Source organism: Falco peregrinus, chromosome 11 (assembly GCF_023634155.1).
Source record: "Falco peregrinus isolate bFalPer1 chromosome 11, bFalPer1.pri, whole genome shotgun sequence".
In the NCBI taxonomy this organism is placed as follows: Eukaryota; Metazoa; Chordata; class Aves; order Falconiformes; family Falconidae; genus Falco; species Falco peregrinus.
In genome coordinates, this window is record NC_073731.1 from 11,238,702 (window position 1) to 11,264,276 (window position 25,575).

Consider the following 25,575-nt stretch of genomic DNA (forward strand, 5'->3'; position numbering starts at 1 on the left):
CAATATTGTGTGGCTGGTTTTTTTGGCTCATACAGGTAGGCAGTTGAAACCAGCTCATAATTCATCTTAATAAACAAGACATATGAAGAGTGCACAGACAGTGTTTGCATGCGTGTAACTTGGGTACGTAGCTAAGTAGCTTACCCCACAGTCACATCATGGGTCAACAGCACCACCAAGCACGGAGCTCTGTTCATATTCAAGTTCACACTGGACATCGCTCCCACAAATATTTCCAGAATGACTGGTTGTTTATTTTAATGAAATGAGTAAAATATTTCCTCAAAAAAAATTATTAATGTTTCACATTCTTAGTTCTAGTGCTTCATTTACCAGTGTCACATATGCATGGGTTACACAAACATAGATGGGGCCAGAAAAGCTTACTTTTTTTTGCATTGTCAAGGCAGTTTGATTTGTTTCTTCTCCAAGGAACTTGGGAGCCTGTAAGAAGGAAAAGTGCTGGAAAATAAGAACATAACCTTGTGTACAGAAAGAAAAAAAAGCAAACAATAATGTTGGCCCTTCAGTCAGAGTCACTCCTTCTTCAGTTTGCACTGGATGAATGCTGCAATAGGATTTTAGTTGTCAGATTACTGCAGGATTTCCTGATTTGGGGTAGGTGTAATGTATCCATCATGACTATTGTGCCCACTGAAAGAAAACACCACAGGACTACCTGCCCGGGTGTCCAGGAAAACTCCAGAAAACCCAAGGACCTTGCTTGAACCCACAGTACTTCCCTATGGTTCTAGGTACTTCAGGTGGAAGGTGTTCAGGTAGTGATGGCTGAAGATAAGCTGACGTGTTTGGGTTGAACATAGGTAGATCTCCAGTAGCCATTTCTTTTTTGTGGTTGTTTTGTTTTTTAATTCAAGCTCTTACCACTATAGTAACAGGGTTGCAGGCATGGATTTAGTTTTCGTTTCCTTATTTAACTGGACACAGGAATTGTCATTTTCCTTTCTAAATCATCACACGACTCACCACTGGACAGCTTCCTAATTCATTCCAGAAGTCAGTGTATTGATATTACTATAGGAAAAATTAGTAAATCACCCTAGGACTCTGCAAAAGGAAAGACAGTAATTTAAACAAAGTAGTATGAGAGTGTATAACTGTAAGCATTTCCAGAGTGTGCCAGTGACCAATTGCTACAAAAAATAATTAACTTAGTTTGTGATTACCTGCTGTTTCAGGGGCACAATCCCAAAGGGATCAGGATGCAATGACAGAGCCCTTAGCTTCACCACAGGAAATAAAAATTATCTCAATTACCCGGGAAGGCAGAACTAGTAATTTTAACTGTAATGAAACACAGGAATTCTAGTAGCAGATCAAAGCCCCCTGAACTCACCTTTTGCAAATATGTAAAGAGGCAAATTCCCCTGGAGAATTTACAGTGTATATACTGGAGCAGAGACCAAACAGGAGATGCTACAGTGGAAGAGCTGAAGGAGGTAGTGGGCAACATGGCCATGGCACCATCTGCTCTGTGCAGCTTAAAAGGCCCACAGGGGTTAATATGGTTAACTTCTAGCTCCTCCACTGAGACAAAACTACAAAAGTGAATGTCTGCTTATGGATATTTTAAACAAAAAAAGGAAACATATGGCCCTCTGGAACTATATTCACTGTTTCTTCAGCTGCTATGACACAGAGAACAGATAGCCTAGGACTAGAATTAAATGCAAAAGCTTTATTCCAAGGAGCAATTAGAGAACAACTTAGGGAACACGTTTCAATTTTTAAAGTTCTCCAATTAGCAAAATGGAAACAAAAAAAAGCTGAGAATGCTCATATACACTCACTAGTAAAAAAAAATTAGCTGTATAAAATAGCAGTTTCTTACCCATGTGAGGAATATTTCTGCAACCTATGAAAGACAGCTTAGAATGAATAATTACAATCAGCCTTTCTATCCCAGATGTTATTTTGTGATTTGACACAGACTACTAAAGAGCAAATAGTAAAAAAGAAGAATGGGCTTGATTTAGAAGGCTGAAAAGAAAGATCACTAATTTCACTTACAAAATCAGACATTTAATTTAAAAATGTAATCATATGGATTAAAACTGCAGGTGTGATAAATAAATAGTTGAGGGTAGCCATGACGCACATCTTCAAACTCAAGTCTTTGAAACATGCTGGTAAATGTTTCACAGTACAAATCCATCAGGTAGTCTGGGCCCAAATGCAGAGCCAGCGTGTGCAGACACAACCCCACCGACTGCAGAAACGCAGCAGAAATGTCTGTGGCTCGTCGGGGGCTGGAGCCATGCACGCCCCAGGGACAGCAAGGCCAGGAGGGATCTGAAGAAGTCGTTTAGTCCAGCCTCTGCCAGAGGATGAACTGTGCCTTAAACGTTGTGAATGTTTGAAGTTTTCTTTGTTTAACTTTTTCTTAAAACTTGTGTAAATGATTTTATAATGTTGTCAGGAAATGTATGGCAGGGCTTTGCACAGTTACCATCAGGATTATTTTCTTCTAATGCCTAATCTAAAGGTAGGCAATTACTTCTTGTCCTATGCATGGGGGATTAGAAGAACAAGATTTTGGGTTGGTTTTTTTTTTTTTACTGTCTTCTCAGCATTAGCTTTTTACAAATGTGAATACTCCTTTAGTCATTGCTCCTGCAGACTAAACAAACCAAATTCTTTTGATTTTTACTCACAAAATTATGTTGCCTAGCAGTCTGATCTTTCTTGTCTCTCTGCTGGACTCTTTCCAATTAGCCCCCAACCTCCTTGAAATGTGGTGCCTGAAACTAGATATAGTATTCCAGCTCAGACCTCATTAGACCTTATTAGACTTAATTAAAGTAAAAGGTTATTTCATGTGAATTTAATGGGGAATGTTTATTTATTCAGACTAGTATAAAATTTGCTTTTCCACAAAAACATGACATTATTGCCCAGTGATTACCTTGCTCCTCACTGGAATCTGCATGTCCTTTTCCAGAGAATTGCCACAACCAGCCATGTTCCCCTCCATCCTCTGTTAATTACTTGAATTCAACACTTTCTATTTGCCCTTAATGAAGCAAATCCTATTTATGCCACCTAAATTCAGCATTTAAGTTAAATAACCTCTTATTCTAACAGATTCCTTCAACAGTTTCAGACTTTATCAGCAATAATTGCTTGAAAATTAAATATTTATTACATAATCCAACCTATTTTATAAAGTGTATCAATGAACATAAAATTGATTTAAGTAAAGGCCTCCTTATTACATCCTCCTAGGTGATAGTGAAATGCCAAGAACAACCCAAAGTACAAATCATTCTCGTAGATAATTTAAACTATGCTTCCTACATTGGCTATGGAAATGTCAAAAGCAAACTCTACCAAAAGCCCTTACCAAAATCAAGATGCGCCACCTTTGCAGCTTCTCTGTTCACAACTCAGTTATTCTGTCACTGAAGGAATTCTTTGGTAGGATTTATCTCATATGGCATTTCTCCTTTTCTCTGAAATTGTGTATGAAAAAAAGCAAAGTCTGGAATTGAAAAAGAGGTATGGGAACTGTTTTTCCTCAGAATGAACTTTAAAAACAACTAAAATGCGTATTTCAATTTGTAAAGATCTTCAGGATAATGAAAACCATGAAGATAACAGTGAGAACTCAGAACCAGTTCTGAACTCTCAGATTTTTTTCAGTGATCTCTCACAGTAACGGTTGCATGTCTGAAAAGATATTTTTAAAGAAAATGTTTGAAAAAATGGACAGCCCCACTTTCTGAAATCTCTGTACTTTATGAGTCATGGAGTCAGGTTAAATTCAAATGTAACTCTAAACATTTGTCTTCTTCCAGTCTACTGCACCTATTACCTTCTGTTGTTAGTAGTTACGGCTCACTCTTACTATGACATACTTCAGTTGTATGTGTATACACTCCTTCACATCTGCCCAATTTTTAGATCTTTGTTGCAGCGACTTCAGTTCTTACTTGCTAATTTCAGTGCTCCCCATCTATCTAAAACGCTAGTTCCATATATAGGTGTCATGACTCGTCCTTGTCTTAGCCATAAACTGGTCCATGTTATCTTACGCATCAAACAGGTCAAGGGAATGTACAGTTGCCCTTATCCAATTGTATTTCCTTTAACAGAAATGTTTACTTCTTCCAGATACACTCCCTGCATCAAGACTAAGACCCTGAATTAAAAGCCAATGAAAACTGGAAAACTAGCCTTTATTCTTCTACAGACTTTGGTGAATTCTGGATCGGTCCACTGGTGAACAAAATCCTTTCCTTACCTGTTCCACTTTACTGGAAACTTTGCTGTCCTACACACTCAGATAGAAGTAGTAGGTCTCTAATTAGCTTATTTTTATGTACAGGTTATGTTATAGAGATGATACAAAACGTTAGTGACGATCAAATGCTGGACTAGGTTCTCTGAAGACACACTGATGCTACCATGCTAGGCAACTGTTTGAAGAGAAAGAGCTAGGATTCACAAACTTGTGGACATCCTGTAACAAATCCATTAAACATCACAGCTGTAATAGATTAATCTAAACCACTGGATTTCATTGGTCTGATTTTTAATATTGTACTTGATGTTACAAATAAAATATAACTTCAATATTTAATTTGTAAAGTTTTCACATTTCCATGTAAACCCAAAAGGTTTAAAGTAAAAAGAACTCTGCAGAGGCAACAGCTTTTTCTTTAACAAGATACTAATTTTATAAGAGTAGAGAAATGTGTAAACATAAACATTCATGATTTTCTTCTGTACAGATCTGTGCAAATTAGTTGATACAAATATAATTTACTATAGAAACATCTGTTTGTTTGTTTTTGCTACACACGATTCTATGCTGGCATCACATACTAGTCGATTAATCTTTCAAAGAGTGAGATTTAAGCATTTTGCATTCTAATCCCCAGTATGTCCATTGCCAGCAGTGGACTTCATGTTCAGAGAATCAGACTCACAGTGTCAGCAATCTAAAATTAAACTTCAGTACAAGATTATAAATAATCAAAAATTAATTCATCATTTTCATATCACAATTGCCAGATGCTTAAAGGCCACGATCCAAGCCAACCAAAATCAATGACAGTTTTCCCATTGACTTAGCTGGAATTCAGTCGCAGTTCCCAGTCACTACAGATGTCTCATTTTAGTTTTGCAATTTTATAACAGCATGAAGAGTTAAAAAGTGCGACGTGTCACAGCTTCAGTGTGAGAAGTAAAGCCTCTAAGTCTTTCTGGGCCTCTTTATCCTGAAAGAAACAGACAATCGTGTATCAACTTCGATAGGATAAATCCCTTCTATTTGCCTACATGCCTACCCACATTTCTTTACTAACAACAGACACAACACACAACTGCAACGGCCACAGAATGTAAAGACTGCATAGTAAGTTAATTCATCAGTGAATGCAAACAAAGTTTGAAGTGAAAACAAGAGCCAGATGGCAGCGCTCTCTTTACAGCTCTGTTAAAGCACTTAAAATGTTAGCCACAAACAGCTTTCTCAACAGACCAGCAAGCCTTTTCAGCTTAGGCTGTAACTTCTGTTGGTGTACTTTGCAGAAAGTACTGCCTTGCCTTGTATCTTTATGCAATCTTGCAACCCGACTGCATGCAGTTTTCCCTCAAGATATTTCTGTGGTGCTTGCTAATGACTTATTATGCAGTTAACAAGAAAACACTGGGAAATGTAATTAATGACATAGGTTAGATTGTGGTTTCAGTGCATACAGCCATACCTACCTGTAATAACCACCATGGACTGACTACATACACCCTTGGTATCTTCCACACTGGTGTTGGTGGGCTCTGCCTATGCTACTGGGCTCATAGCAGAGTGGAGCCAACGGGGGGACAAGAGGCAAGTAATCTGCTATGCCCAGAGCCAACGCTATATTATACCTCCTAGGACAGAAGGGAAAGGCTCCTTTTAGGATGATGTTTAAGTGCACAGTTTGCACGGGGCTTTAAACTAAACTCATCCCACAGGCTCTTTCACAGGTAACCAGTGACATATGTATAATCTGTTTGGAAAGGGGCACATGCATATGAACGTGTAACCGCAGTACAAAACCTCCATTATTCTACTTATTTTTTGAAATGTCTCCTGGATATAATCCACTTGCCACTGCAAAACTTCTAGCTTGTGACACGCACCTTGGTTTAAAACCACATTTCTAAAAAGTCAGCACCTCATACCTGCAGGCTGGTGAGGGTCCAAACACCCAGTACATGCACCCGCGTGTACTTTACAGTGCAAGTGAAAAGCACTTGCACATCACAAATTTTGTGCAAGTACTCCTAATGACAGAGACCAGAATTTCTTTCCCAGATAATGCCATAGGCAATTCTGAAAGCAAATACTATAGACAGACAGTGAAGTAATCACTGAATTTCAGGATCACTTCATTATCCGATCAACCAAAGAGCTGGAACAAAATACAGGACATTTTAAAATACATTTTACGGGTGAAGAAATTCCTGCTTCTCTTTATTTTGGTTAGTTGTCTATAATGTCATGGAGGAATAGAGAAGAATATTGAGATGATAGAAACCATATGCCAGACACGTCAAAATACATTATATTATTGGTCTGGATTAAGGCATTAATACATTAGCTGGACACTTCTCTTGGAGTCGCTGCCTTGCTCCCACTGGCAACAATAGGCTAAACTATCTGCCTAATCATTTATCAGAGGCCTTAAAAGGCACACACAGCAAAGCCAGTAAGCTCTTGCCAAAATACTCTAACAGAAGGAAATGTCACACTGAATTCAGCACCCCTTACTACCCGCTCACTACAGGCTGCCTGGAGCACCAGCCTGTGGCTTTCAACAAGAATTGGAAAACTCAAAATTTGTATCAATATGTTGATTAATTCAGGGAAAATACACTTTTCTGTACTGACTGTGGTCATCTTGTGAAAATGACTGTAAAGTCCATTAAACAAAAAAGTAAAAAGCCAGATATTGTCCCATGGTATGAAGAAAATGAAAAAGGTTTCATTGGATCTGGTCCTAGTCTTCATACTTTTCCAAGCCGAAAATGATAAAGATGCAGGTTTTCTCATACCTGAACAGTGTTCAGCATTTCATGGGTTGATGGGATTCTTTACTCACTTCTCAGGATACAGCATTTAAAAAATGTATCTCTAAACAATTTTGTATAATTGTCTCTCTCCTTAGAAGCAAAGGATTATATTGGGCAATAAGCTTTAATGAGTTGCAAAGGTCCCAGACATATTGGGCAATCTTCCCTGAATCTTCCTCCGGGCTTAAGAAAAAGAATGAAATAAACCCATGACTGTTCTAAGAACTAGGTGGAGAAGAAACTGCAAATGTACAAAGAGTCCTACCTCTAGGCTGCCAGTTCTAAACAAGACTACATCAGTAAAAGTTGCAAATTACTTAACGGGCTATGTTAATTCAGCCAGTGGCTTCCAGTCAATAGTAAGAACTCAGATGGCAAAAGCACTGAAAAAAAATCAGTAATGGCATTAAAAACAAAGCTGGGAATGGTGAGTGAAGGGAACTATTACATCACCTTTGGACAGAGTCCTTCCAGACCCAAGTGTGTGACACTAAAAGGAGAGAGAAGCCACAGCTCTGTTCAGCATACCAGTCTCCAGTTTTAAGGGTGAAAACTTCATTAATACCCAAAGCTTGACTGTTAGTAGGAAGACAAAGCCATAAATCTTGTATTTGGCCAACTCTCTTCCTCATTGATTTTAGGGCCTGTGGCTTTCTCAAAATGAACAATAAGGTTGGCTTTTGGGGTTTTTGGTGTTTGTTTTTTTTTAAAGGCAGGAAGGCTTTGATCTTCCTTTAGAGCACAGCAGGGAAAGGAAGAGGTGCAAGCTGTAGGAGGAATGCAATATATTTATGTCAGTCCCATTTGTTCACCCTGAGGCTTAGTTCAGCACTGACTGAAAACAGCCATTTTCAACCTTGATTTTCTACTGTCAAGGCTTACTTATTAAACTTATTAAACACTTCTCATATCATTTTCAGAGTTGAATACGAGTTCAAAATGTTCTGCAAAGTGCTACACAAAAGCTATTCAAATTACAGGATGAGTGACTGTATTTTCCCCTCTTCCTATTTAGTTGCTTTTCTTTTATGTTTCATCATCCACAGCGGATATGCACAGGAAAAAAAGACCTGGGAGGCCAGGGACTGAACAAGGGAAGAGAGGGAGTTGAACACAAGAGCGGAAGAGAGAGCTGGTGGGAAAAAAGGAATGTTGGCTTAACTGGAGATAGCCCACATTTTGACAGTTAATTTCTGCTGAAAAAAAACCCTGATAAATATATATACACACAGACATACACATATAAATGTGCATGTAAAAATTAAACTGCGATTAAAGCAGAGACTGGAAGATAATGATTTTACCTTCCATTTCTGCTAATTGTTTCCTTATGCCCTAAAAACACCCAACCCGGCACTGCACATGTGTGCACTTGTTGACAAAGTCCCAGCTGTCAACAGAGAATGATACACCCCCGTGACCACAACCAAAACGGTTACACCAGCCAACTATAACATGATTGTGTGCAACCACTGCCAAATCCCAAGCTGACATGCATCCTGTAGGGTTTCGCTGCAGTCAGAGGGGTTGCCTGGTACATTAAAAGAGCTGGGCTGCAAGGGTGGTCCAAAGCCGTACTCTGATACGCCGTAACGGCAATGAGGTGCTCAGAGCCACTCCTGCTTTTGGGTACAGTTGTATCATTCCTTCACAGCTGCAGGAGAAATCCTGGACTGTAACAGAAGAGACTTCCAAACATGCACAAGGATCATTAATTAAAGAGTAATAGCTCTTGTGCACAATATAAATCATATGAAGCTATATGCTATCCCTTCTCAGTTTCATGGTAGATTGTCACAGATGGTGTGACTGTAGTAGGCATTAATTTGCATACAATTGCATAATACTGTTTTTCCCCTGAGATATTCCAATAAACCAATGCAATCATGCACTTGCAACCTTCTGTATGACTGCTGTATGTCACAAGTTTTGGGATCAAGGCAGGCACAGCTTTAAAATATGTAGCTGACAATAATTCCACATTTTCTGATTATACTTCTAGCAGAGGGAGAAACACTCTTTCACACCCATAAGACTGTGAATAATAGTTCGGCTAGTTCGAGGACTCCAGTTGAAACGTTACAAAATCACAGAATTCAGTCTAGAATAAGTAATAGTCACGTAACCTTTTTATCCACTAGTTCTTTTCTAAGACCTTAAAAGACAGTTTCACCTGTAATCTGGTTTCCTTTTACCATTGTACACAATGTGGAGCTTTGGTGTTTAAGACATTCCCCTTCTGTCCAGCTGCTGGCCCCACCACGATGGGACCTACAGCCCTTCCTTCCGTGCAGTCATCACTGAAACAGCTTGAACATGAGCAAGCCCAGTTACAGCCCCTACAGAAAGATGCCTGTTGAGGCTTTCCTTCACCCTGTATACTGACTCTGAGACAATATATTTCAAACTCCTGGAAGCTTGACTACTCTACAAAAGTAAGAAACCAGTTGCGAACCTCTTCATCCTGCACTGCACCACCACCTCCCTGAATCCTACTCCCAGTGTGCCCCTGCACCGCCAGCACACCCACCGAGGAGACACGCTCCACGTGTTGAGGAATCATGGGTTGATCAGCCTTGCTGCACTAAGAACCGTGCTGAAACCTTTGGTAAGAGGTTGAAATGAATACTTCATGATAAACTAGTCAATAATAAGCTCATTACTTATCAGGATAGACTTTATCCTTATGTACAGAACTACAAAAAATATCTTCATCATTTCTTGGAATCGTTTTTAGAGGGGGAGAAAGAATAAGCAGACAATGCAAACAAACCTTTTGGCAAGAACTTCAAAAACATGCAGACAGCAAATCGGTCTGATCACTAAGAGAAAAATACACTGTATTCTCTGAAGTGCAAAATATTTTAAAATATAGGAGGTCTCGAATTCTTTTAGCAGCTCATTTACAAATGTCTCATTTTTAGCAGCATTTTACAGTTTGAAATCTGATCTCTTTAATGAGTTCTAAAAAGGCTCATTCACTGAGCTTGAAGCACTCATATTCGGTGTAAGCAAAATCACTAATTAAGGAATAGTTTTTTGAAGTATATTCAAAAGATACTCTTATTTTGGGTTGGTGGTAGCTATTAGGAAATTCTTGTTCAACTCCACAAACAGTATTAGCAGGAAAACAATAGACTAGAATTCAAAATGAACACAAATCTGGATACTTCCATTATTTTGTCATTGAAACACTGTGGACTTTTGCTTGGCATTTGGAGAAAAAACGTGCATAAAATCTAAATGAACGAATATTCTCTGAAAACAATGACATTTTGTATTGAGCTGCTGATGTTGAGAGAAGAAAACGTTCTGTTTGATGAGAAAACAAAAACGTTTTTTATAAGGTTAACCCAAATTATTCACATAATTTCAATGGCAAGTTTTTTCACAAACAAGTCACAATTTGTACTCTTCACTTTAAAAGCAAAAGGAAATTGCTTTTTCTCCTCAAATTCTTACTTAGAAGGATAGATTACCACAGCAGCTTCAAATGAGATCTGATGGAAACATCACAGCAAGGTCTGCTACATGCGACCAATTTATGGTGGCTGGAATAGGCATTTCTTGGAAAATCTGTTGTGGAAAGTTCAAAATATACAAATGGTCTGTCTTAACAGGAAAAACTGACGGGTGCTAAAGTTTATATTCCGCCCTCTCTTCCATCTCTCTGTAACTCCCACTCTTTTCCTTACAGACAATATTAAAAAAGTAAATTAATGACCAGGGAGATCAATTATGGTGATGTAAAAAAATGTAAGAAAATCTTATGAGTGTGATTTCTCCTCAGCAACTGCATTCTTGTGTAAACATACAGCCATTACTACATTTACCTCCTTCTCCACATGGGCTTTTCTAGAGTTTCAAATGTCGCTGAGGCTGAAAGCAGAGTCTTTAACGATCTCTGCTTCCTGCCATTCCATACCTGTAACAAGCAAATGCTGTCAATTTCTGTAATAACTAAAATATCTCTCACTTGAATTTCAGCTCTGAATTGCCTTCATTTGTAATTCCTGGGAGTGTTTTTGAAATTAATATTATTCTTTTAAAATCGCCAGTAATTTTGTAAAATATATTCTCAGCTTCAGGGAAGTTTTTATCTGCATTTCAAGTAAGACTTCCAGCAACTTTCAGTGCAAATAGATCTGCTTTGCGTTCTTCCTGCTTTGCTGTCTTTGGTTTTTCTTCAACTACATTTTTTGTAATGTCACTGCTGCTTTTTAGATTCATTTTCCAAAAAAAGTCACAGAGACCAGAAGCTTGAAATGTTAATCTCCTTCTCTGCTAGGCTGTTAATCCCTTATGGTGAGCTTACTGGTCCTACAAGCATGGAGTTCACTCTCATGCCCATGCTCACCTCCAGATACAAGAAGAAATAATTTCTTTACTATTACATTTTATAATCCTACATCAAGACTTAATTTTCTACAAGTTCCAGCCTTGAAAATATCCAACAATCTCTGTTATAAACAAGAAATTAGTGTCTTATTCCCCTTACATGCAAAGTGGTATGTGTTTAATCAAGCACACACACACACACACGTTTTGGGTTTTTTTTTATATGCAAGACAAATGCTTGTGTTTTCAAATTCAAATTACATTTTTCTCCTCAAATTTAAAGAAGTCATTTGTTTCCATCACAGTAGTCCACCACATCTGGTTTCGACAGCCCTTCATGTAGCCACACTCAACAAGGCTTTGAGCACACTACAAAGTATTAAGTCTCAGTAAGGGTAATACAACATCTACTAGATAAACAGAGCAGCTGTTACGCACTTTACAGTAACTCACAGCAGCCCTGAACATTAGGATCTCTTTTACTGAAGGGGTGAATGTTTCCCAGGACCCTGAGGTTATCCACCTGGACGGCCACCAGAGAAAAGCAGAACAATTTAATGTCTCATGCACCTCCAGCAGTGAAGTACCAACTCTACAGTATGACAGTATTTATGGCCAAGGAAGGACCATATAATTCATTGAAGGTTTTTGTTTAGAGGATAAAGGGGAAGTTCTCTAAAGTAGTACCGTAACATCAGTTTTGGTTTCGGATGTAATTTGCACCAAATCTCCTGCATTTCCTTTCAAAATAAAAAAATGCATAGACCGATCAGTTAAAAATGTGCCAAACTGTTTTTAAAAACTGGTATCAGGACCTACAGGAGTTGTTCCATTAGAACTTGTCTCTTCTTTTATGATTTCTTTGGAATCTTTTTTTAGGTTCATAATAGGGTTGAACCTGGCCATCTGATTTTTATTTTTTTTTCTTTAACTAGAATTACCTCTGTTTGGAAGCCTCTCTACCCCTTCAATTAAAAGTATATTCTGCGAGTGATAGAACAGAGGCACAGAAGGGCTATTTGGATGCGATACAATATTCAAGACAAAAATCATCTCCCTTAACTTGAAATGTGACACAAAATGAATTCTAAACAAAGTGTCAAAGAAGTGCCCTGAGTTAGACAAGCTGAGATTTTGACCTGAGGATTAAAATAAGCTATTGGCTATTTTACTGATGCCGAGCACCTCTGGTTCCCACTGAAGTCACTGGAAACTGTGGATGTGCAGCAGCAGCAAAACCTAAACCATTGTCTACTATTATTTTTCATACTTATGCTGCAGAATAATTTGTATCGTGAAATACTATACATTTCCTCAGTGTGGCACCTTTCCAGCAGCTCTCTCTCTCAGTCTGGGCCTGATTTTATGCCTTTATATATATACTTGTTTCTCAGTGGGAGCCAATGTTTAAAAACAATAAAGGAATTCCCCTGCCTGAAGAAAGAGAGAAAATTCACATGAGAAACTATGATTACACTTGGGAATGATGGGTTTCACATGACTGTGACAACATACCACGCTTCTGACAACCTCGAGACCCTGTGCTGTGGCAAACTGAAAGAAATCCTCAGACTGCTGCTGTCCTGTGTTTTCTTTTTCAGACCATGAACCCCACCTTTTACAGCACTGTCGTCAATTCAGGCACTTTATCAGCATCCCTTTATTACTGTCTCTTTTGTCTTACTCCAGTCTTTTCCCTCTCTTAAACCAACCTGACTAAATGTTATTTCTCCAAGACCTGAACCACTTCAGTTTCAACATGTTTCCCCCCCAAATCCGTCACAGTCTTTCTCTAACACAATAACCAAAACAACATGTAATATTCTAATTCAGACGGGACTTGAGGTAACAGCATCAGCACAGTTTGTGTTCCAGATCTCCATTTTATAGTAATTCCTTTCAGCATGCACTTGGTTTTACCTTGTGCTGACTGCCTTTTTTTTTTTTTTAAATTGAATTACACACTCTTGCCCCAATGCCATACTTTCCTGGACTTTTTTTTCTAAACTTAACTCAAAACACATCACAAGTAAACAAGACAAAGCAGAAAAATCTGTGTTATCTATAGAATTAGTCAAAACAGAAGAGGACAAATCATCTGTCCTTTTCAGAGGGACAGAGGATTTTTGGGGCCCATTTGCTGCTCTTTGTTCTGCTCACATACCAGTGTCATTCTTTTCTCATCTCCACCCTGCTTGCCAGAATACACCCACCCACCCACCCCTCAAACTGCTCCTGAATTCCTGCTCTCACCTCAGAGTTCCCCCTCCTCCTCAGGTCTGCCCGTACTTCAGAAATGTGATGGGGCATTCCTTTTACCACGGACTAAGCCCCTCCAGGTGGCCCAGGATGCACTGAACTCCAGCTCACGTTTAGGCTGATGACACAGGACTTCAGAGGCAAGATTCACCACTCATTAACTGCCCAATCTAGCAGCTGGGTGTCTCAGGTACACATCTTGCACATACCTTCACATCCAGTCTCTGCCATCATGGGACAGAGAGGCAGGATGGGGCACCTGATGTGCCTCTCTCTCCTCTGAGTGCAGGGGGAGCCTCAGCTACTACCTTTGGTCACAAAATCTTCTGCAGCTATTGTTATGAAAGATGAATCCCAATCTACACCATCTCTATACTTTTTCAAGGAGTCTTTATGAATATGTTGAATGACTTCCAGTTTACTAAACACAGGCAGTCTTCTGCCCGCCAGAAGTTTCTGCGATATATGTTTGTTTGCAATTTTCCAGTTCGTTGCAAGATCACCTGGCCTGTAGCAAGTTGAATACAGGAAAAACAAAAAATTCACCAGCACAGTCAGTACTCATATATACAAAACAGGCTGAGTTCAAGCAATTTGAGTTGTATGCTCCCTCCCTTACGCCATTGGTCCTACTTCCATGCAAAGATGTAAGGTACCGAATAATGGATAATTTACAGCAGTCTTTCCTATGTTCTGTAATAGGCAAGCTGAAGGTACATTTCAACAGGAAGCAAAGAATGAAGCAGAGTTAAGAGATTATTAATGTCATATCTGTATCAATACATATTTAAAGAAAGACTGAACTTAAGCAATGATTGCTTAATTTAGGATTGGTACATACTATAACTTGGGCCAAAAATAGAGGCCACCCAGGAGCAGCTGCTGGTGAGGCATGCAGTGGTCTTTCTTCCCAGCAGGAACACTTGACATAAACATGTTAGTGCTCCACATACAGCATTTATTGTCAATCAAGTTACAGAGCTATTTAATGGTCTTTTTCCTGAACTTCAAAGAATTAAATGGGATAAGGCCAATTCGTCTCTGGAATCACCCCTCTCTCGCTACCACATCTGCTGTGCTCAAAGAGGGTCCCTTAGGCTGACAAAGCTCAGGTTTGAACTTGTCACGCTCTAGGATGGTAAGACATTTCCAGTCGTAGGTCGGTAATTATGGAGCTTGCTTCTACATGAGATCAGAGTGAATCTTCTTGCCATGACTTGGTTTATATTTGAGAAATTAAATCACTTAAAATCTCTCAAGTATCTGTAGAAATTTTGTGTCCACATTCTAAAAATACTCTAAAGGACATAACAAAGAATCTAATAATCTCTTAGAATAAAATAAACTACGTTCCAGCAGATGTAACTGGAAGAATTGTGCCTCCTTAACTGCACTGCGGTTGAAGACAAAGGCAATCTTGAATAACTCATCTACCTCTGCTATAGCTAACGCACTGCACTGGGGGTCTTGACAAGAATCACAAACCCGAGGCTTTCCGGAGCAGCAATACAGACTGTGGGACAAAAATTCAGAATGCTTTCAACTGAGAAAAATAGGTCTGGGGCAAAATTTCAGCACAGCTAGAGTGACACACTCAACTGCTTATGTTTAAGATAGTCTAATGAAATGGGTTGAATTACAAAGAGTGTGATTCAATTTCTGACAGCCTCTGACACAGACAAGTCCCTGACAGCTCCCCAAACAAAGATATTTTTTTTTTAAAGCTGTTGATACAGACAACTGTAATGAGCTAACCTAGAGTGGAGGAAAAAGGAAGGTTCTGTGTTCAGAGGAAAAACCAAAACATTACGTTATTACTGACAGTGCAACAATGGGTGCCAATACAAGACAGTGTCACAAGAGAACAAGTTATCACTCTCAATACCCACCTCATTAGTAACTGAGAGAATTGACAGCGCAGAATCACAGTACTTCAGTGCATTATTTCTCTGGCCAAGATCTTTATAGCACTGAGAAGAAAAAACATTTTGTTTCCAATCAGACCACTGTAAGAATACCAGAGTCTACAAATCATTATTTTTAAAAAGAACTTGGTTACCTTTGCCAAATACACATAATTGCATTTGGAATATCCTGGATGCATTTCTTCAGCCTAAGTAATAAAAAAAAAACAGGAAAGAAAATAGACTTGTGTGATGAGATTTATGTGGTCTGCATAACATTTTTAGCAATGCACTAAGCTTCCTCAAATATCAGACTGAATCATCCCTACCGTGTGCACCGCAATCTGCTTAGCACTTCAAAACAAATGCAAGAAAAAAAGAACATCCAAAACTCAAACCCTAAACCTGGCACATAAGGTGCTGATATTGAACATGTAAAAATGTTTGGTACTGCTTGCTCTCCCCTCTCCCTAAGTGCTTTTTAAAGATACCAGATCATTCTACAGAGTATCTATTGGATTAATTCACTTACACAGTGGGCTGGAAGACACTGTTCTCTCTAGATTATTAATATTTATTTCCTCATCATAAAAATAAACAAGCAACCAACCACTCACACTTTGTGTAATTTGTAATGAACTGTATTCATCAACTTTGTAATTATTTTTCTTTCGCAGACCCAATTCTGTGTTCACCTTTCTTTTCATATTACCATCCCCTGAAAAGTTCAGGTCATTAAAAAAGTTCAGGATTGTCTTCCTCTTAAAAGATATCAAGGATGTAGAAGCTTGAAAGATGAGTAAAAATGTTTACCAATTAGCTACTAACCAAGAAGCAGCTTTAATCAACAAACAGCTTTTGGGAGAGAAAAATTACATCAGTGAAATTTATAGTAGCTGTAATCCTTAGAACAAAACAATGCTGCTTTTACCACAACTGTGTATTATCAAACAACTGAAAAAGAAACCCAAACAGTTGCCTTTTAGACAGTAATTTAATTTTTGTTGCAGAAGATGACCTAAAACCACAGTCACTCTTCAGCTCACCACAAAATATCCTGAAGCTAAAGTGAACATTTCAAATTGTTTCTACCACCTTTGGAGTTTGACCTTAAAGATAAAAATCTCTTAAACTGGGAAAATGGCAACATATTGTATTGTCCAAAATTCAGGAGATCATTCCATCTTTAAACAGATTAAGAACGAAAACAAGCACTTTTGATAGTGAAGAAAATATGCTTGTCCAATTCCTTTGAGAAATTGTCTGAAAGTAATTGCAATGACAGAAGTTTATGCTTTGAATTCAGTCAAGTGAAAAACTTGTATTTTTCAGCTCCAGAAGTAGAAATGATTCATATGAAAGACACTGAAAGACAGGTTTATTAAAAAAACTGTGCATTCAAGTAGAATGCCCAGGAACATGGACCTATATGACAGAGCTTTCTTTTCCACTTCACTACGAAGATAATTTCATCTCCACAAACAAGAAAGGTTTCTATTGAAATGCAACTAAAAGAGCTTCAGATCAGAAAAGGAGAAGTGTCACAATGTCAAAGTTTGCCTTGCCTTGCCTTCCTTGTTAACCTTCTTGCAGAAAAGGGCAAATCATCGGTTACTGCTATGGTTAATTTGTTTCAATGACATAAGTAACTTATCTATATCCATCTCGCATTAAATCCAATAACTATTAACCATGTCAAGTCATTGCAGAATTCCCTAAAACTAAAGAAAGAGAAGAAAGGTGCTACCCACTCATCTCCAAACTAATTTCAAAACAGAAAAGAGAAAGTCTTTCAGTAGAGAGTTCTGTGGTATGTAAGAGCGCCCTGGATTTATAGCTACTGATCTGTTGAGCAGACACCTTGACAACAGTATATGTAGCATATATATATATATATATATATATGTGACATATAGCAGCTGGTAAACAGTCACACAGGGAAACCCTTGGCTAGGACTTACCTTAAGGAAATTCTGCAACGCTTCTTCTACTGTTGAAGTTGGTGGAGTCCCAAAGAGAGCAGTAGCTACTTTCTTTTCAATCCAAGACAACTGAGCTACCTATAATGATAATGAAATAATAAAAAAATCAAAAGTCTTTAGGGTTGCTTCTCAGTTTTGGAGTAAATACTGCCCTGTGCCACTGTACTAGTACAACTTATTTTGCAAAAGAACCTGTAAAAGAACGTTTTATACTCTCAATTTGCCAGCTCAAAGCACACACAGCCTTTTAGATTTTAGATTCTCTTAACAGGTACTGTACAGATTAAGAAACACATGATAAAACACAACATCATTGATATGAGATTATTCCAATGTACAAAGCTTAAAGTACAGTTTAGGTTTCATAAGACCTCGGCATATTTTAAAACCTACAGCTATAAACAGTGCTTTAAAACTTTAAAAGGTTTTCATGAGACATACAGCTTAGCATGATAGTTCATGTACTTGACTACTTTTCAGTGTTATGAAAAGCTGTTGCTACAGTCAAAATGTGAGTGCTTTTGGCGCTTGCAAACAAGTTCCTTTGTCACATGAAAGCTGGCAACAACCACTGTTCAGAAATAGGCTTCAATTTTTCCTCTGAAAATCTGACAAGTAAGACTTGCCAAAGACCTTCCCTTTCAGGAAGATGGGCTGCTATAAAAGGACTTCAGGGAACTGTCACATGGCCACACAATGTACGTGACTTCCTCCCTGACATATACTGACAGAAACTGCTCTGGTTACTGTCGTAAGGTACTCGGCTCCATCGCCTAACCTGGCAGAATACACCTCACATCTCTAACGAAGGATGGAGCTGCTAAGAAATGCGATGGCAAACTGGAGCCTGTTTAAATGGAGAAGTGAAGCCACCCTCCTTCGGACACATCTACTACATCCATAAAGAAAAGTCAGGACTTTATTCCTTCACATCGGTATTTGAACCACAGCACTGATGGCTCCTGTCACAAAGTACAGACGAGTTTAAAAATGCTAAAACCCAAGGTTCTATGGTTTCCTAGAAATTTCTGGCCTGGTCTATGCAGAGGCAACACAGAGAAAGGATATACACAGGCAAAGAAAGAGAACCTCTCACTGGAGACCTGGAGGTGAAATGTAAGTCACACAGGGACATCTCTTTTTCAGAGGGAGCCGCAATTCAAAGAACAGAGTTGAGCCTTGAATTCAAGTCTGTCCTACTGCTGTAAAAATTAAAATGGTTTTGGATAGCTGTAGATTATTCCTGCTTCACTCCCTGGCTTCTCAATCTCTTCAGGGCTGTTGCTGCTTCCCCCGCCCTCTCCAGCTAAATCCAGCAATTATCCAGTAGATGTCAGTTAATCATGGTAAAATATAAAAATCCATCCACCCATAACTACCCACAGTCATCAACCAGAATGCTTCTCTCTTGAACAGACATCAAGCTCTACGTATTTCTTGTTGCAAACTGCCCTAAAAATACCATTGCAAAGAGTACAAATACAGGCCAGCACGCAACAGGAAAACACATAGAACCATGTTTTCCATCTGGCCCCAATTACTCTAGCTACATAAGAGCAACACTGCTTGGAGACAGAAGGCATCCTCGTCCAGTCCTGCTGGTTGTTCGGCAGGGTCCAATGCCTTATTTGTTAAATGCCGTCACTAAGTCTTTCACACAAAACCACTAAAAATTATATTCCAGAGAGAAACAATATTAAGAAAAAAAAAAGCTTTTTTCCACCCTCTTTCTTTCACATATCCCACTCTTGAAGCGTCTTCTAAGGGAATTAAGTGTTTTTTACAAAAGCTCTCCAGCAATCCCGGAGTTGTTCTTCATTGAAGCAACAGGATGTTTCCCCACTCCGCACTGCAGTGCTTTCACACTCTGTAACACACTGCAGCATGCTGGTTAAACCTTCACATTGTAGCGATGTATATAATTTCCTCACACATTTAATTTCCTTAGCTGCTCTATAGTTTCTGAGATATATTGAAAGAATTTTTGCAAAAGTATTGCTCACACCAATCCACTCCTGCAGCATTCTCCATTCTTGGAAGAAGAAGGGGTTTTCTGTATTTCGAGGTCCATCATATAGACATAGAGGTAGCTTACAGGGGGGCAGAAATAAAGGGAATGTAAGGAATGTATATGCTTACACTGTTTTCTGCAAGACCACACAACACCCTGGAGACACACGTACACTTCACAGATACAATTACCACACACGTGTCTCCTGTTATGCAACAGCGAGGAAACAAAATTGCAGTTTTTCCATGTGGAGTTATAATTACCCATTGAAACACAACTTCTTCCTGGCAGTTGTTTTGTTTTCTTACAAGATTTAATCAGAACTGATTTACTGAGGTTTTAGTCTTTATTTTGCCTGGCTTGGGTGCTGCTTTGCACTATTCAAACTTTAAAAAGCCCAAACATATAGGCACTTGGCCATTTTTACATTACAAATCCCACCAACCTAAAACAATGTTTGAAAGCAAAAGGCACGTATGCACAATAGTGAGTTTTCTTTAACATGCACTGGCTCCAGCATTATACTTTGTGACTGTTACACTGATAGTCTGAGAGTTCTGTAATGTTTTGAGCAGTCAGACTTATATGCCACTAGCTTGATGAATTCATTGCAGCTAACTCTAGCCATCCATAAATGAAGTGCCTAGTTATGCGAGTTGTCCAGGTTCCTTGCACCGGCGATACAGAGAGAGGTATTCCCACTAGGCAATTCCTCTTGGCCTACATTAGCCAGGGATGGACACTCTTGTCTGTCTTTCCTTCAGCTACAAAAGGAGCACAGACAGTTATACCTTGTGGATGGCTAAAGACAGGTGAGGTGAGTCCCATCCCAACAGCTTCACCACACCCAACCTGAGTCAGTCTGCACTCCCCCATCACTGAGGCGGGACAAGTGGAGAAGACCTGTTTTATACAAGACACAAAATTGCGTCCTGGAGCAATAAAGATGAACAGGAAATTATACCTTTCCCCTAAACATATACATGCAGTCTTTAATCTGAAATAACTTTATTAGAGCAAATCTTACACCACGTTTAGTGACACGGAATCATCATTCCTACTATACCAACTTTATTAAGCATTCTCCGTGTATGAGCAAGCGCAGGCAACAGAAACCCTGGTGTAACATGCTCTAGTGTAGTGCAAATTTGACTTTTACAGTCAAGGTTATTCCAAATAGTGCAAAGCATATGTGGAGGTCCATACAAAGTCAAGTACAGAGACTGTAACTGTTATCAACTTCAGCACAACAATGATTTCACTTAATGCATGTTCCAAGAATGGTATAGGACAGCAGAAAGGAATAAGAAAAACAGCCACTGCAGCAAGTAATAGCTACAACAACAAAATTAAAGAATGAAGACTGTCCTTGCCCTGCAGATGACTTCTAAACTTCAAGTGAGTTTTGTTTTTTCAGGTCTCCCCAGCCCTGATGTTAGTCTCCCCAGCAGCCTGAAAATTCACAAGAGCACTGCAAGGCACCCTGTGTTACCACAGAATATCGGGTTTTAATGTACTGGGTCGCTTGAGGAACATCACTCCCCAGCTGCCGCACATGAGGAGAGCTAGTCCCACTCACTCCAGCAAAATCAAAAGCCCAAGGGAGCACCAGCCAACTCCTGAACATCCCTAGGGCTGGAGGGGCATGGGTCACAACAGCCTGGCCTCTGCCAAGGAGAGGCCACACTACAGCACCCCAAAGCTAACAGAGATACTTGTCTCAATCTCTCCTATAGATCCGTCAAACAACAAGCTCTCATGCATTTATTCTACACAGATCTCTACTAATACCCGAGGTGGAAGAAAGCCACCCACAGAGTTTAATGCAGCTGACTGTAAAGTTTGCACCCAGCATGCTCCTATCAGGCCTCTTGTTCTTCTGAAGACCAAGGCAGAAAACGTAGTTCTCCCCTAAATACTGGGAAAAGGGATTTCCTAACATCCTGTTCTCTCCTTTAGCCTAGGATCAGCAAAAATCACATATGAACTAAAACACTGGCTGGAATTTGGTTTTTTGTCTTCTGCTTGTTTTTGATGAGACACAAACCCTGCCCATTGACAGATCTTTTCAAATTCCAGGATGTTGGTACCAAGGAAACTAACCCACTTGGAATGAAAATACAGCCAGGACTGACCTGCAGCCCTAAAGGATTTGTTCCTCCCATGTTCCCTTGCTAATAGCTCACTGAAGACAGACCACACAATTGTCTTCCATAAAGGAAAATCATCCCATTGATCCAGCTTCAGTAAAATATTAATAGCACCTACTTAAATATCTCCAGAGAGTTTCTTTTTCTTTTTTATTACAATATATAATGTAAAATTGTATTAAACAATTTTGCAATGTTTTTACTTCTGGAAGAGATTAAGTAACTGGACAGCAGTTTTAAAATATTGGCTTCCAACACAAATACTCTCTTTTTTTGCCAGCTGAGGAACCAGGACAGTCTGCACAGCCATTCAGGCATTTATCCAACTTGAATTCCCTGGGCTTTTCACTTTCCAGTAAGGAAAGAGACTTAGAGAGCACACAGACAAAGGAAACGGGTCAATCTGTGTAACCCAGATACTGGGATACGCCACAGTTGAATCCAACACATGACATGTAACCTGCAAAAAGAAAATCCCAAGAGAACGGACTTTTAACACCCCACTAGCATTTACTAGAGGCTCTGGTCCAGTTTCACAAATACCCATTGTTTTACGCCAGTCCTGTAATTGCAAGTAGCCGTAAGTCTTAACATAAAAATCTTGTGTTTTAAAATCTATTCTAAACATTAACACACTAAAAAAAAACAACTGACAAACACACAATTATAAAGGATTAACAGATAATTGCATCCAAAACTCTAAGGAAGGAAAACTAATTCCCATACACCACACACTACGGATCAATTCACTTCTAATAAATATTTCTTGCTGATCTGAAAAGCAAAGTAGATTTCACTTTCTCTTAACAAAAACAAAGCTGAAACTTGAAAGGCCCCTAAACACTGTACTTATTTTACATCATGTGAACCAACCCAAGCATATATTTAAAACATTAAACCTTCCCTAAAAGATACATACTTAACAAAGCCTGGTTTTGTCACAGAAGGCTGAGAAGGAAAAGCTTCATCCATCAAAGACATTTAAATAAAAATTGTTTTGCTACAGTTTTTCTTTGGAATAGTAACATGTCTTTTACATACTAAAAACCAGTTTACTTTGCTTACTAGATATTATAAAGTATCTTCATTACACTTATATGGTAATCATCTTTTCCTATTATCCATTATCACTAAAGCTACCCTGGAAAAAAATTACCACCACACAGAAGAAGTTCGTATGAGCTCTGGGAAAGGCAGTATTAAAATAACATTTGGTATGGTCCTGCAGTTATCTATTACTAGTGGCATTCAGTTATGTTTGCTCAATCCATAAAGAAACAGGGCATTTTCCCTCCTGTGACCTCTGCAAAACAAAATAAAAAGCATCAGAGCTATACCTGGCTTCTTCTAAACACAGCAGGTGTCAGGCAAAATTTTGCCCACCATGACATCTCTGAAACGACTGGTGAAAATCTTGCCTGATCGCAATACCAGACGTAATTTTCTAACAAAGCTGAGATGATATACACATCCAAACAGAATCTTCCTGTTTTGTATAGCTCTACTGGCTTTATGATGGTGAGAGAAATAAGAAACAGTAAAAATTGTTTTTTAGACAAGGTAGCACACCATTGTCACTGGCTTTGCATCATAGACAAACCCCCACTGCTGCAAGGCAGTGAAAATCCAGCACTTTTGTCCTGCTGGAAGGCACTAGGGCACTTCGCATTAGCTTCAATTCTGGCCCAGCAAGAACAACTGCTGAGTAAAAAATTTGGCATTGCTGTACCATTGCTCTTTGCAAGGGACTGTGTTACACTGAGGAGGGTGAGAAATGGCAGTCAGAGCCAAATTCTGGCAAAACCCCACAGATCAAATAGCTTTTATTAGTACAGCGTGCAGTCTCTAGATATAGGTTTCAGCCTTCAATAAATCTGCTCCATTTGCCTCTATTACAATTTTTCCCTAAAAGTCTGTTCAACTGCTTGTCATTTGTGAAAATGAATTGGAACTCTGAGTTACAACACCTGAAGCATCCCCTTTTACACTCTCTTATGCTATAGCTATTTTTCTCAGTTTGTCAGCCCCCCAAACAGTGCTAGAAGATAATAATGAGATCCCCCAACACTAAATGGGGAGTGAATGAGAAATGTCTGACTACACTAGGAAGATTTAAGTACATCAGGTTTCCCTATAGTGTTACCAAAGCCTATAAAGTATTAAGCACTAGGTATCTTTAACTACGCTGCTTCAGTAAAAGAACACATGACTAAAATTAGACAACAATACTCCTGGAAGCAACACTTATGAACGGACAAATATCATGGCTAATCCTAATTTGACCCCAAAGTCAGCTAGGCTAAATGTAAAAACTAACATTCTTTTCTCAGCCTTCCCTTTTTCTTCTTGAACTTCTTTCCCAAGCTCAACTGCAGCTAAACTAAACAGAAAAACCAGAGGGTCTAAGAGGAGCACTATCACTCCATCTACAGGTTCCAGTACAGAGAAGGAATGATAAATTTATTTTTCAAGGACCCTATCGTAATCGCTACCCTGAAGAAATATTTGGAACCAATGCCACAGTCAACAGTCTACTTTTGAGAGACTTGCCACAACATGAGACATCACCGTCTGCAGAATAGGGCTAAGGAATTTGCCACATCTTCCACAAGCTCTTACAACTATCTGCATCACATGAAAGGCCAAAACTTGCATTAGTGGATCAGCATAGAAACCTATTCATACAGTCTAGTAAAACTAATGAGGATATTGTCAACTTCACTGGGCTGGGGTTAAGATCTAGCTTTCATAGCAGAGCCTTAAAACTAACTTAAAGCATAACATCCCAAATGATGGCCTCATTCTGCTACTGAAAGCGTGCAAAAGACAGTAAGCTTTTAAGAGCTGACAACTCCAGAAGTTAAAACATAATGTTATTCAGTCCTAAACTTGCATTTATTTCTAATATGAAAATCTACTCAAAGTGTTTCAGATTGCTATTTTGTCATGGCAGTCACAGAAGGCAAAGAAAGAAAAAGAAAAATCAGATACCAATCCTTAAGTATTTCAGTGGCTACATCTGTTTAGGCAGATTGTTGCACTTAATAAAATGCAGGTCACGTCATACTCTAAAGCAAATGCTAATCTGTGGCTTCAGTGTTCAGTAAGGAAGATTTGCATAGATGTTGCAAGCGTGGAACATGAGTTTGTAACGATACAGTGCAATACACCACAGGTATTACTCAGTCAGGGACTGGCAGTGGTCACTAAAATGAAACAAGAGTAAAAAACCAGTAAAACAGGAACAAAGTGAGGTATACTGAGATCACATGCTAAGTTTCCAAAAATGATAGCTCAAGTGAGAAATTGGCCATGAAAAATATCTGGGAGTATTTGACATAAAAGGAAGCCGCAGTCAGCTGCTGGACACAGCACAGCAAAGAGCACTTAGGGAATCACTGGTGAGAGAGATGCTCTTCAAAGGTAGGATAGCAAGCATACTATAGGACAATCTTCAGCAACTCACTTTTGCATAGCTAATGCTAGTATTCAAGAATACAGTGTGACAAAATGCAAAATGAAAAGCTCTTTGAAAAAGTTGGTGTCATTCCTTATACAAATCAACTGAGAAAAAATGTAGTTGCTGAAAGCTCTTTGAAAGTTAAATATATGATCTGAAAAAACTGCTGAAAGATTACTTTGCATTAAGTCTTGTTGCAGATAAAGACAAAGTCTGCAATGTATCACAGCAACTCCTTTTCAGTTTGCAGGCACTTTGTAGTGACTAGCACTGGAAGTAGCTGGAGGAAAAAGGCAGGGCTGGCATTCATTGCGCATTAGCAGTTATTATTCTAAGAAGCCTCCCAGCGATCTTTTACAGTGTAGACTATGCAAGAACATTTTCTTCT

At 38.9% G+C, this 25,575-nt stretch overlaps 1 protein-coding gene across 1 annotated transcript in view; it reads right to left on the bottom strand.

Moving 5' to 3' along the window:
- Nucleotides 1–3,140: 3,140 nt before the first annotated feature.
- RMDN2 (regulator of microtubule dynamics 2) overlaps nt 3,141–25,575 on the bottom strand; it is a 50,206-nt gene continuing 27,771 nt past the window's right edge. Inside the window, exons 8-11 of the mRNA XM_055816386.1 lie at nt 17,546–17,644; nt 15,740–15,793; nt 15,570–15,650; nt 3,141–5,243 (exon numbers count right to left, since the gene is read on the bottom strand). Of these exons, the coding sequence (XP_055672361.1) occupies nt 5,190–5,243; nt 15,570–15,650; nt 15,740–15,793; nt 17,546–17,644 (288 nt within the window). The 3' untranslated portion in view covers nt 3,141–5,189. The remainder of the gene's footprint in view (nt 5,244–15,569; nt 15,651–15,739; nt 15,794–17,545; nt 17,645–25,575) is intronic.